Source organism: Pleurodeles waltl, chromosome 10 (genome assembly GCF_031143425.1).
Source record: "Pleurodeles waltl isolate 20211129_DDA chromosome 10, aPleWal1.hap1.20221129, whole genome shotgun sequence".
Taxonomy (NCBI): Eukaryota; Metazoa; Chordata; class Amphibia; order Caudata; family Salamandridae; genus Pleurodeles; species Pleurodeles waltl.
This window is the reverse complement of record NC_090449.1, coordinates 667,549,317-667,562,757: the sequence shown is the minus strand read 5'-3', so window position 1 is coordinate 667,562,757 and position 13,441 is coordinate 667,549,317. Positions and strand designations below refer to the sequence as shown.

Genomic DNA, 13,441 nt, shown 5'->3' with positions numbered 1-13,441 from the left:
AATCATCAATATTTTCACTGTGTAGAGGATCATCAACTCGTCCATAGTGGCCAACAGCTTTTGTCCATCTTCTTAACCACCACCCTGGAGACAGCCATTACCCAAAAGGGACTGGGGCAGCATATTTTGACTCATTCAGCGGGATAAGAAACTTATCATCTTACCATCTTATTAGCCACTACAGTGGAGCGGCTAAGTTTCTCAAAGTCGTGAGTAGCCAATTTTAAAAGGTCTTGCGGAATGGTATTAAAGGCAGAATGCCAAGGCATCATGGCAACCGTCAGTAAACTGTGTAGCATTAAACTGTGTTATGGTAACACAATAATTTAAGGTGATCAGAGACAGCAGACATGCAATATGAAGAGCTCTGCCCTATACTCAAACACATCAAATGCTGAGTATATTTAGACAATTCCAAAACTACCAGGTCTTCTAGGATTACATAAGAGATGAAACCATGATTAGGACCTTCTCAGAATCCTGACCATACTGGACCTTCTCAAAATCCTAACCCTGCTGGGTGATACCAAAGTAACTTGGATAACCCATTTTGACAAATGATAGCATTCCTTACACTGAGCTTCTACTGGTATTTTACAGGACACAAATCTGAAAGTCTCAGAGCCAGTTGGGTAGGCAATTTTCAAAACTTTACTTTGACATTTCCCAACAAACATGTGGCTTAGTATGAAATATCGTACATTGGTACAAGCGTAAGTTCAGTTATACAGGTTGCACAAACTGTATAAAATCACTTACAGGCAAGGTAACCCAAGGCTTAGCACATGGTATGGCTTTAAGCTGAGCCTCACAGTTACTATTTCGTTTTTGCATTTACATTAACCGTGTTCGTTGTGGGCACAATTAAGTCCATGTAGTAACATACATACAGCATTCACACAGAGGTATATCCGAGCATAGGTATCCACAATCAAAAAGGAGCCATGCATAGTCCACTTCCCACTGGGTCTCATCAACTCTACACTTACAGATTCCTCATCTACTCCAGCTAATTCTTTCAACTCTACCCTAGGCAGGTAAGCCTGATATGGTTGCCAGATATTCCAAGGTCGGCTAAAGCTCAGCAGCAATTCACAGAAGGTGTCCTACTGCATGTCACAGTATGTCATGTTCTTTGTGCCATTCCTTCAGAGTTGGGAGTGGGCCACAAGCCCAACGCATTACTATCCTGCACAACGCAAGCAGTAGGACTATGGCAACCAATTGCCTAACAGCACCCTGCAACTGTCTGTCATAACCCAGCAGCACCAAGAAAGGCGCCAGTTCCACTGATTCTCTGATGATCGCTCCTAGTTCCTTAAACACAGTCAGCCAAAGCCCTGTATTTCCAGGACAAAACTATGCTAAGTGTGCGAATCCAGTCTCCATCTCATTACAATGCGGGCAGCCAGCACTTTCACGTAACCCATAAGGGAACAGATGAGCTGGGGTGTAGTACACTCTGTTGTCATATTAAAAGTGCAAGAACCTATGTCAGCTATCCAGTCAGATGGTTTTAACGGCCAATCAGCAATACGTTCATTGCTATCACCGATTATAACCCCCAGATCTCTCTGCCATCCGAGCCTGGCCTCTGAGAGTCCAAGCCTTTGCGCCTCCTGCACAAAAACATAGAGCCTCAACACTATACATCAGGGCGCTGATGTTTAAATGAGAGAGAATAGCACTGGCATCTCTGGGGGCCCTAACATATTGTCTCTCAATAGATCTTGCAGGGTATGACGCGCTTTATAATAGTGAAATTGTGCTAGGGCGGTGGATCCGCCACCCTGCTTCCAAACTGCTTCCCAACTACACATCGCGCGATCGCTATGAAATCCCCCATTGTTTGTATACCAAACCCCTTCAATGCATTCACGGCTCCTCGTTCCTGACCCACAGAGAACCACAGGCACCATTCCAAGAGCGTATGAGGTGAAAATAACGAGGATCTGGTCTGCTGTTTCAGAAGGAGCTGCCAAGAGTATATTGTTGCATTCAATACATCAAGGACATTATATCAACCGAAGGGTTTCCTAAATAGCATCTCGGATAGTGGTACGGCTCATATGTGGGTGTGAAAAGGATAATGAAGGCAGACTAGTGACAAAGAAGGGTATGTAGGAAATACTTCCAGGTTTTTTATGGAGAACGTATGGGAGGCAGGGAACAGGGGAAGAGACAAGCATGATGCTATTAACCAATAGCCCAAGGAGGTAGGATGGGACAGGGTTTGGTAATGGGAAACCAGTGGAGGAGAGGGCAGTGACGTACAGAGAATGGGGAGAAAGAGGTTTGGCAGCTAAGCTAACTTATCTAACAGAAAGTGGGGCTACGCAGGCTCATTCTTTCCCCTGACATGGACATGTTTGAAGAATGAAGAAGGCTGAAGGGCTGTCACTGAAAGTCTGAGAGTGGCCCTGTGTTCTGTGACACAGCATAATCCAAACAAGATTTGACTATTGGTAATATCTGCTGAATAAAAAGGGAACAAAACTATTGTTTGTGATGGAGCGGAGCATAGTAATCAGTGGAGAAATGTTGTGCCAACAGGGGTGGATTACTATCTTAAAAAGAAACCAGTTGTGATTAAAAAAAACTTGAAGAAAAGCCAAGAGAATGGAGATTTTTGGTGATACGTTCCTTTGTCAATTTGATGTCATGCCACAGTAGAGGTGGTACTCTTTTGAATTAATGATACCACTGTGGGAAGGTTCCTTCTCCTTGACCTCTGTGGCTATTTCAAACATTGGATGTTGTTGTACATTATGAGGGCTCTCCTGCCCTGTGCGGAGCGATTATCTATGTAATGCAATATGATGTTCGTATTTGTTCTCTCTTCAACTGAACTGTTAAGTGAAACTACCTCCATTTTTATTGTTATATATCAAATACATTCAGAAAAAGGATGCTTTTTAACAAGTCACATCATCTAAAATGAATTATATTTTAACATGGAGTCATAATCCACCTTCTGCCCTAAAACTGGAAAATGGCTGAAGTATTTAATCCTAACAAAACCAGCTTCACACTGCTCTTTTATATAAAGTCCGGCAATAAATGCTGAGAACTTAAAAACACCCCGAAATACCCATTTTTAGATTACCTCACAGCGTTTTGGTCCACGGTGTCAGAAGTGGCCGACTTAGACTGATTAAAAGAATCAAGGTCACTATATTACAAACCGCCAGGGTTTAAAGCAGGGGTCACTCCACATCTAAAATGTACATTTCATAAAAAGCAGAGAGTGAAAGGCTGAACAGCAGTCACTTGAACAGGCATTTGTTCCTATATCGGGAGTCTACTGGGTCACTACATGAACTAAGGAGTTGGATATGAATGATAAGTTTGAAATTGAGTATTAGTTTGAGTTAGTTGAAAGTCTTCACTGGAAATCAATACTCCAGCAGATGGGCATGACATGGCTACAGTAGCAATTGCATTGTTGAACTACGCGTTCCCAAAATGTGCTAAATTATATATTTTGGCCGGGGATTTTCTAAAAAGTTTGAACCTATAACAACTGTAGCTGATTTTGACAGGTGGAACTTAAACCCAGGACTGAAGATAACAAATCTGGTACAAAAAGGAATATGGTTGAAAAACGTCAAATCACGGTAGAAAGTCATGTGAAGAAGGAACACATTAGACAGAACACAAACTGTCCAATGACATGATTGTGAGAATAAATAAGTAAGAAATAGCAAACAATTAATATTGTAGGAGCGCAAATACATTAGTTCTAATTTGGATCCAGCTAGTTATCTGTACCCAAGAGAAGAATGAGCAGATGGAGAAAATTTTTGGGATTTGTTTCCTTCACAAAAATTAACAACCAAAGGGGGTGCATACTAAAGGGGAGAAACAGATCTGGTGGATTAAAATTAATCATAATTGAACAGAACCTACTTTTGTTTACTGGCCATTTTTCGACTGATTTGCCGTTGCTTGGCTGATATAAAATCGATGAACACTCCTCGATGGGATCCCTTTTTCTGGACATCTGAAATTTCTATATAAAATATAAAGTGTTCACTTCATTATAAAACATTAACATGAAATATACAGTAACACATATATATAGTAACATGTTCAACAAACTCGTCATATCTACTCTGAAAAACGTGCAACGAAGAAGATTTGTAAAGGCAGCAAAAATTAGTACTTGTCCACACAAAACAATCATATAATATTTGCATACTTTTAAGGTGGCATGTCTTGCCAGCAGCCATGACAGCAGCTATCCTTTAATGCTCATTCTAGCCAATGCATTCTTCATTCTCTTATTCATGTCCAAATTACCTATGTACTGTACACATAACTACTGCTGTATGTTAAGATCTGAAAAAAATGCCTATCACCTGCTATATTTCTATTTAAGATATCAAGATACCTGACCTCGTATCCCTCTATGTCACTGTAACTGTGACTTTGAACGTCTTGAAACCTTTCAATGCAGGGACCTGAGAGGATTACCACGCAATAAGGGAATAAAAATATAGCGACTCCATGGTACAATCCATATTAAATCATAGTGAGTACCTGCATACTCCCAGCTAGCGATGTATATAACACATACAGGAGAACATTTATTAGACTTTCTAATAAACAGTATATGAAGAGTAATATCACAATATATGAGACCCCTTAAGAATATGATTGGGTGTTTTTTATTATTAGGGTTGGGATTCAGTGTATCTTGGGGGATGAAATGAGATCATGAAAATATGTGAACTTTTTTCCAGAATAGTACTGTACTATAGTTGCATTTAGCATTGAAATATGAGCAAAGAAATGTCTGATTCTCAGGTGGGTTTATGTTATAATTTCAAGTTACAGTATTTGGATTTTATTGTGGGAGACTTTGGGGGTCATTTCGACCCTGGCGGCTAGCGGTAAGTTGGCGGTAACACCACCAACAGGCTGGCGGAGTTCCTCCAGCAATTATGACCGTGGCGGAATTGCCATGGCCATACCGCCGGCCCCGCCAATATACCGCCAGGATTCCGCCTGGCGGTCATAATCCCCAGGGCAGCGATGCAAGCACCGCTGCCCTGGGGATTATGAGTCCCCGACCGCCAGCCTGTCTGTGGCGGTACACACCGCCATTGAAAGGCTGGCGGTAAGGGGACTTGGGGTGCCCCTGCACTGCCCATGCACTTGGCATGGGCAGTGCAGGGGCCCCCAGGCATAGCCCCGTCGTGCATTTCACTGCCCGAATTTCAGGCAGTGAAATGCACGACGGGTGCTACTGCACCCGCTGCACATCAGCATTGCCGCCGGCTCTATTACGAGCGGGCAGCAATGTTGATGTGACATTTCCGCTGGGCCAGCGGACGGTAACACTGTTACCGCCCGCTGGCCCAGCAGAAATGTCATAATAGGGAGCCAGGAATACCGCCGGCAATGGCAGTATTCTGTCTCCTGCGGCCTCAGCGTTTTTTTTTGCAAGACCGCCGAGGTCATAATGACCCCCTTTATGTTTGTTTTGTACTGAGGAAGGTGGTAAAATATCAAAACAACCAGTGAAATTCATCAACGCTACATTTCATCTCATCTGTCAAGATACCCGGATACAATTGAATGTTATCTGTGTATTACATCTTGTATCCAAAAGAATAAGATAACAGATCAGTACCATTTATTTGCATACTTGATGGTTTTTTTTAAGTGTACTCCCTTTGTGTATTTTTGATTGCTATTAGATGTTTCATTTCATTTTGTGCCGCACTGTGGGTGGTTGGAATTTTTAGATATTTATGCTCTTTGGAACAATCAGCATATTTTGAATGACCCTTGCTAACAGCTATTTATGCATTGTGAATAGATAATAAATTATATGTATTCAATACGTGTTTTTATTTTATATATTCTTCTATATTGTTGTGGTACTGATTTCTGTGAAAACCGTGGTACATTTGGGGAGTATGTGAGAAGTGAGTAAATGTGATAGTAGGGCAACTGGAGTGTCATTGATTTCCAAGGGGAGACCTTTTTTATTTCTGCTGAGTATGGTGCTCTGTCCGCTTGGTATGTGCTTTTTTTCTTTCTTTCTTTCTTTCTTTCATTCTTTCTTTCTTTCATTCTTTCATTCTCTCTCGCTCTCTCTCTTTTAACTGACAGCTTTAAATGCCATCCACCTCTCACATAATTACCTAAAAAGAGTCAAGGAAAGCAGTGTAGAGAAAGGTCCTTTGGCTCCACCCCTTTGTTGATCATCTCTTTATGGGAATTTGATTGAGCACCATTTGTGTTAGCTGGCAAAAGTAGTTCTATTGCTCATAACTGACACAGACATTAATACAGACTAGAGACACTAAGCCATTTCTATCAATGTGTTAGGTACATTCTTTAGCTACAAACACCCTTTATTTCAAAACTAGTCTCTCGACTATTTTGGAGAGTTTCCACGCTAAGGTCCTGATTACAAGTCAGACAGAGAAGTATCCCTGAGTGGGATACTGCTAGGACTGATCATGATTAGCCCGGTGTTCACACATTCAGATTTCCCAGGTGCGGGAACACCAGACCCAATTTTACCAGTAATATCAATACTGTCGGCAAGCCCCACCTCCTGCTCCACCCCAAATTAAAAAAAATGGCATAGCACCCAATATTACCTCCTTCAGAACAAATTGTCCCCATCCCTCCTTACCGTCTGATCCCACCCTCTTTAGAAAGGCTACCATTAACCAACAGATTTAAACAGATCGTAAATGAGAGCAGTAAACCCCACAAAATTGGGCATTCTGTGCAGTTTTATAGCTGGTAAATATAGGTCTGTAGATTTATTCTCCATTCCATGGTGTTTAACTCTTTACAAGAGTCAAAATGTGGAAATGCCGGTCGGAAACAGTAATTCCACCGAAGTCCCCACATATGTTTACTCCTAACTTGTAGTCAGGCTCGAAATGTCAAGTCATATTTTAGCTCCAGCGAAAGTAAAAGCAGTTCAGCCCAGTAAAGGCAATAATTAGTGGAATGCCAATGATTTATAGCAATAAAAAACAGAAAAATCACCAACATGAAAGACTTTGACACAAATCCAGTGTGGATGATGTAGATCAGCATGTAAAAACATTAATTTCCGATTTCTATTGGCCGAAGGGACCTCCTGTGTAGCTTTAACCACCTGTTTTTAGTCTACTTACTGTGGGACTATTGCTACGGCAGATTTATATTCCTACTACACAGCATCATAGCTACTTATAATAAATGAATGGTGGTGCGCCCCCGCGGTGGCCCTGCAGATGCTACCGAGCGATGGGCCATTGGAAACACCAGACTAGTGACATTCTTATAAGGCGGCGCAAGAACAGACCACCCACCCACCCTCACCAAAACAAGTAGTTGTAACTCTTTGGCATATACCGTACGACAGTAGGGTTGGTGGGGTAAGCTGACAGAATACACACTTCTATGGCCTAGATCTACCCTGCGCCAGGTGGCCAACCTAGAGGGCTTTGAGAAGTGGGTCATGACAGGCATTTCAACCTTGGGGGATATCATGACAGGGGGGTGTTCATTTCATGAGCTTCCACAGAATACCAATTCCAGCACAGCCAATTCCATTGCTACAGCTGAGACACGCCCCATTACACCCTACATCAGAGACTTAGACACCCTACCAGACTTTAACCTCTTGGAGGGCAAACGTCTTGCCAGTGATCTGGGGGAAACATAAAATATCTACATCATATCGCTCACTAATAATTAATGGTGCACATACACTTACAGCTCTTCGATAGGTTTGAGAATCAGATCTTAGCACATTAGACAATGATGACTGGTCGGAGGCGTTGCAGGCGCCTCGGGAGGCAGCCATCTTGGCTGGATTGAGCCTTATCCAATTTAAATATCTCCACAGGGCGTAAAACACTAGACACCGTCTGTGGCATATGGGGGTGGTGGAGTCGCCACAGTGTCTCAGATGTAACGCAGATGACTGCACATTCATGCACACTGTGTAGGACTGCTCCTCACTGACGCACAATTTGCAGAGCGTGACTGGCTGCCTTAGCGAGGTGCTCTCATGGGACATTCCACTGGATCCTAAATTGACCAATTTACCTATGACAGAAGGGATAGGAGGGAGCCGTTATAAACGGGCACTTCTCTTTTTTGGAACTTACCACGGCCAAGAGAGAGAACTGCGCAAGCATAGAATCGTATAATGCACCCTCTTTGCACCTGTGGAAGAGGGGACCATAACACCTCTGTATGGGTCTTGAACTACCAGTGTTCTAGGCGAGAGGCTGACCACAAAAACATTCAAAATTTGGCAGTGGGGGGCTGGTTACAACGGCATTGTGTTTGCACCACCCCGCAATGCTACTACATGCCTGGAGGAAGAAATCAGAAATTATGGCATGGTGTGATTCTGCTATGGTCATTATATGAGCTAAAGGTCTTCTTGGGTATGGTGCTGGGGGCGATGTGGTGGGGGGTGGTAAGGAAGGGATGTAGATACTGGACATATGTTAAATTACTGAGTTTATTTTTGCATGTTTCTTTCTGTCCCCTGCTGGCTCATGGGCCAGGATATGCGAAAATCACTAACAATTGTTATAAAAAATTTTAAAAAAACATTAATTTGCATATAAAAAGACGAAGTTCTCGCTACACCCAACTATTACAATGGTTGTATAGTTTAGTGAGGAAGAAGGTTTTTCCACTCAGGAACGTTTTAAAAGGAATTAATCAGTCCCTCAAGAGAGGACCATACCCTCTTTGTGATACGTCTTTACTGTCAACAGAGATTGCACATTTAAGGGCCAAAATCCCATCTGAAGAAAAAAGTCTAGATGCTAAATTACTTAAATCTGAATCATTTTCTACTCCATAACAGGGAATTAGAAATGTCGATATAGGCTTGTCAAAAAAAAGGGGACACAAAGTAGCTTCAATGAAACCATCAGGCTCTAAGGACCTATCTAGCTAAGGCCATTAATAACAAAATTAATGCAGTTTTGAAATAGGGATCTTATCCTGTTTTTAAGGCCGGGCCTGCAGTCTCGGCAGCCTCAAGTAAAAAAAAAAAAAAGTTTAAAAAAAATACATGCCTGAATATATACATAGAACGAATCTGGGTCAGTCCTCTTAGCCCACTGGTCTGTTCAACTGTCTTTTACATTTACTTCAATCCACCACAACATACAGCAAGTGGCAAAAGGAAAAAACCCACTCCGGCCATTGGTCCTCATGCACTGTGACTGAAAGGATTTTGCTTGCTAACATGTGCATATGCGCTTAAAAAGAAATGAACTTCTGTTCAATCAGGTGTTCATGTTACAGTAATTCAAATTCATTAGTGCACTTTTCTTTGTGCCAATAAGAATGATAATTCCCAGTGATGTGAATTAATACACTTGCTTTGTAGGAAGCACCTGTAATGCAAGCACATGATTGCTACATTCAACGTGGTGGCGTAGTTTCAAATCTTTCTTCATTTTTAGTATTGTGGCAAATGTTTGTAATAAAGAATGTAAAAATTTAACTAATGCATCAATTTTCCAAACCATTTTTTTGGGTTTTGACCATGCTCATTTAAAAAGTTCTACACTAAAGCCTATGCTGAAACAATGACTCTTGCCCCAAAACATGGCAATAAAATATACTCCAATCCAGTTTTTCATTCTTAGCCAAGATCACTGAAAACATTACTTTTCTGCATTTCTCAATGTGAGTTTTGTGGTGATCCGTCAAGAATGGGAGCAGAAAAAGGGTGGGGGACCACAAAACACATTTTACCCATGCCATTTCCAAAAGGAATTTTAGACAGTGTTTTAGAAAAAATGGCTGAACAGAATTACACCAAATATGGCAGAAAGCTAGCTCTTTACTCAGAAAGCATGCTTGTTATTATTTTGTGTAAATCCGTTTACAGGTTTTTGAGAAATTAAGGCTCAAACGTTAGTGATGTCTGAGCGTGGGACTCCCATGGTACTGCAAATTTTAAAAAAATAGAGCTTTCTGACTGGCTGGTAAGGCCTTTATTCCTCGTCAGCCGCTTCTGTCCCATTTGACCAACTCAATCCGTTAGGAAAGAGCGATCTGTTTGGATGGCTGCAACATCAACAGAGGTTCACATGAACCTGGCACAGGCAGGCGCAGTGTGCCATGTATAAAATATGTTCTCTCCCATAAAAGCCCAGCACTGAAAAGCGTTACTGCCATTTAAGCTGCTTGTTTGCCTTTCAATGCATAGGGACCAGAAACATGTTAAGGAGGGGGCATAGATCCTCTTACCCCACAGACGGATGCAGTGTGTAACAGTAATCGCCTTCAGGGTAAAGCTTGAGGGCTCCCTGAGACATTCAGAGCCTCCCACCCAAAGAACACCCTCAGAGGGCTCCCTGACTGGGACACTTCACATATAGTGCACAATTAGTTGCCCCCCTGAAAGACTGTTTGCCCCAGCATTGGCATTTGTAATACAACTCAGCTGCAAAACGTTCCCTCATCTACATGGATTCATCAGTAGCGGCTCGTGGGAGGGAAAATGAGCGGGGTGGCACGTAGCGGGGGACGGTTTGGGGGCTAACACAACATTAAAAAAAATATATAATGAAAAAAAAAGTTCCTTTTTGCTCCGTGCCTCGCCGCTCCCATCTGCTCCTAGACTGGACTGAAGGCACAGGCTCCCAGAATACCCTGCATCCAATCCTAATGCTGCTTTCATGCTGCTGGCAGCATCAAAACAGCGTTAAGATTGGACGGAGCAGCCACCCATGGCGCTCCGTGGCAGAGTGGAAGTCTCTGGCTGCTCTCTCCAAATCAGCAAAGCAGTGCCTGCATTGCTGGGTTGGAGAGAGCCCAGTATGCATGTGTGTTTGGCCAGGCCAAGACAGCTGGCCAAACATACATGCGCACTGAGGAGGAGGGTTGTGCACTCCCCTTCGTCACAGCCCCGTTGCCCCCGCCCCTTGTACTATAAAACAATAATAAACATTGTTTATTACCATTTTATAGTGAAAGGTTTGTGGCGGCTGCTGCCGGGGAGGGAGGGGGGGCAAACAACACTCCTCCGCCATAGTGGAGGAGCCGCCCCTAGGAAAGCGACTGAGGGCGTCATTACGATCCTGACGGTTTTGAGACCGCCAGGGTCGTGGTGGCGGTCGGATCTCTGCCAATGTGGCAGTCTGGCAGCCACATTATGACCGTGGCGGTCGCGGCATGTTCGGACCTGCGAGATTACGACTGAACATCGATGTGGTGGTGCTGGCGGTCCTAACCTGCCAGAGCAACGCTGCAAGTTGCGCTGCCCCAGGGATTAAGAGTCCCTTCTCTGCCGACATTTACATGGCATAGCCCCACTATGTAAAGGCTGGCGGAGACAGGGTTCAGTGCCCATGCACTTAGCATGGACAATGCAGGAGCCCCCATGGCCAGCCCCTTTGCGCATGCGCAACGCTTGCTGGTCCACCCTTCGCACCACAGCATTGCCGCCGGCTCAATTATGAGACGCCATAAATGTTGTGGATTTTTCCCATTGGGCCAGCGTGCAGAAACCCTGTTTCTGCCCGCTGACCCAGCAGGAAACTCGTAATGGGGCCAGCAGGAAGGGGACCGCACTGGTGGTAACCTGAAAGTGGTAGTTTGACGGACGGCATTTTCCATCTGCCAAACTCGTAATGACCCCCCTAGTGTCTGCAGCCCCATCTATGATAACAATGTGCTGGAGGGAAAAAAACGCATCCAAATGCCCATTGAGCCTCGGGTCTCTTCCTCAAACACTGCTCTATGTGTTTTTCATCGCAGGCTTTAGTTTTCCCTCGAAGGGTAAATTGACTCCATGTGCTTTTCTTGGAAGGCTTTTGTTTTCGCTTGGAGGGTAACTTGATATTGCCCATCAATGAAATTGATCCCTATTCCAAGTCGGCAAATCTAGAAACCTTCAAAGGCACAATCTAGTATGTGCTATTATAGATTGCAATTGTCAGACTAAGGAATGAGATGGTCCTGATAATGTACAGCCACCAGAACCTCTTTTCTTTGTTTGCTGTAGTAGACATATTAAGAGTGTGATTCAATGTAATTCCAGAGTTGTCTCTTCTGTCCTTGCATAGGATTTTGTTGGGATTAATATAATTACTTCTCTGCCTTCAAAAGTACAATGGTTATGAGAAAAAAATCACTACCTCAATGCCTCCCAAAGATACTGTGAACAAAAAAAAAGATTCCATGGACTCAAAAAATATGTTCTCTGAGGAGGAAATTACATTGACAAGGGTAGAATAGAATGTCTATAGTATGTCTATTGTACTGGTGCATACAGTAGTTGTATTTTAGTACAAGCCTCCATAGTCAAGTGGCCCAGAATGACTTTTTATACAATAGGTAGTAAAACGATTTTGTAAAGAACCAAGCTGAAGAGAGCTTGGGTGTCCAATATCATAATGGGGAGATAAAACAATACTATTTTTTATGAATTTTGTTGTCTATTATATTAAATCGGATTTTAATGTGTCACCACAAGTGTGAGTAAATTTAACCACATATATTAAAACTCAGCAGGGGAGTTGTTAACTGCCTTTAAAAGGAAGGTAGAGCCAATTTGCTCCATGAGGCTTCAGAAATGTTTGGTGGCTTAAACAGAGAAATTGATAAAGCAAATATATAGCTCATTACGAATATTATAGACACATTAAGATTATTGTGCCTACTTCGTTAGTAAGCAAGATATAGGACTATATGATTCACACCTTTTTGGGTTTATGTTTGTCTTTAAGATTATGGTTATTGTAGCTTTGTTCCACAAAGCTGGAGTGGGTAGGGTTTCTACGTAGAACACATTTTTTAAGTTAGTCAAGAAGGACTAAGCTCATATTTTGTTTAGAATCTATTAATTAGTAATATTTGCGCTAAGGACAATCAGCGCCTCGTTACAGACGTGCAGTGGATCGGTATATAGACCTTTGGTTAGTGCAGTCTCATTCATAGATAAAAGCATTCCATATATCGCTGAACATGTGTCATGTCCGCCCGTGCTTGCATAGAATAAAAGGGAGGGTACACCAAGGATCACAGACAACCGTCAACAATAAACATCAAACATTAACAGATCATTCTTCAGGTCCTATAAGGTGAAAGTGGTGTAGTGGGCACTCAGGTGTATGATGTGTTAACACAGGCTATGTGCTATGCGGGTGGGGTGGTCTCGGTTAGTGACACGCATTCAGGAGGAAAGGTGTCAAAAGGAGAGTTGTAACCCTTGCAGTCGGGGTGGGTTGAAGTAGGTAAACTCTACATGGAAGAGGTAACATATCAATGGCTGCCAGGTAGTCTGATATTTATCCTTGGTTAGGGACAAGCTATGGGAGATCCTCTCCATTGTCATCAGGTGCCAAAGGTGGATAAACCATTGAGCCAGAGAGGGTGGGGCTTTCTGCTTCCAGGATAGGGCTATCAGTTGTCTGACGGCATGCAACATATAGCTAAT

The 13,441-nt window shown here is 42.8% G+C and overlaps 1 protein-coding gene across 2 annotated transcripts in view; it reads right to left on the bottom strand.

Moving 5' to 3' along the window:
• The window catches only part of DYNC2I1 (dynein 2 intermediate chain 1), a 436,420-nt gene that overhangs the window by 270,133 nt on the left and 152,846 nt on the right, over positions 1-13,441 (bottom strand). For both annotated transcript variants that reach the window (XM_069211167.1, XM_069211168.1), the window contains one exon: positions 3,910-4,012. In XM_069211167.1, the coding sequence (XP_069067268.1) occupies positions 3,910-4,012 (103 nt within the window). The remainder of the gene's footprint in view (positions 1-3,909; positions 4,013-13,441) is intronic.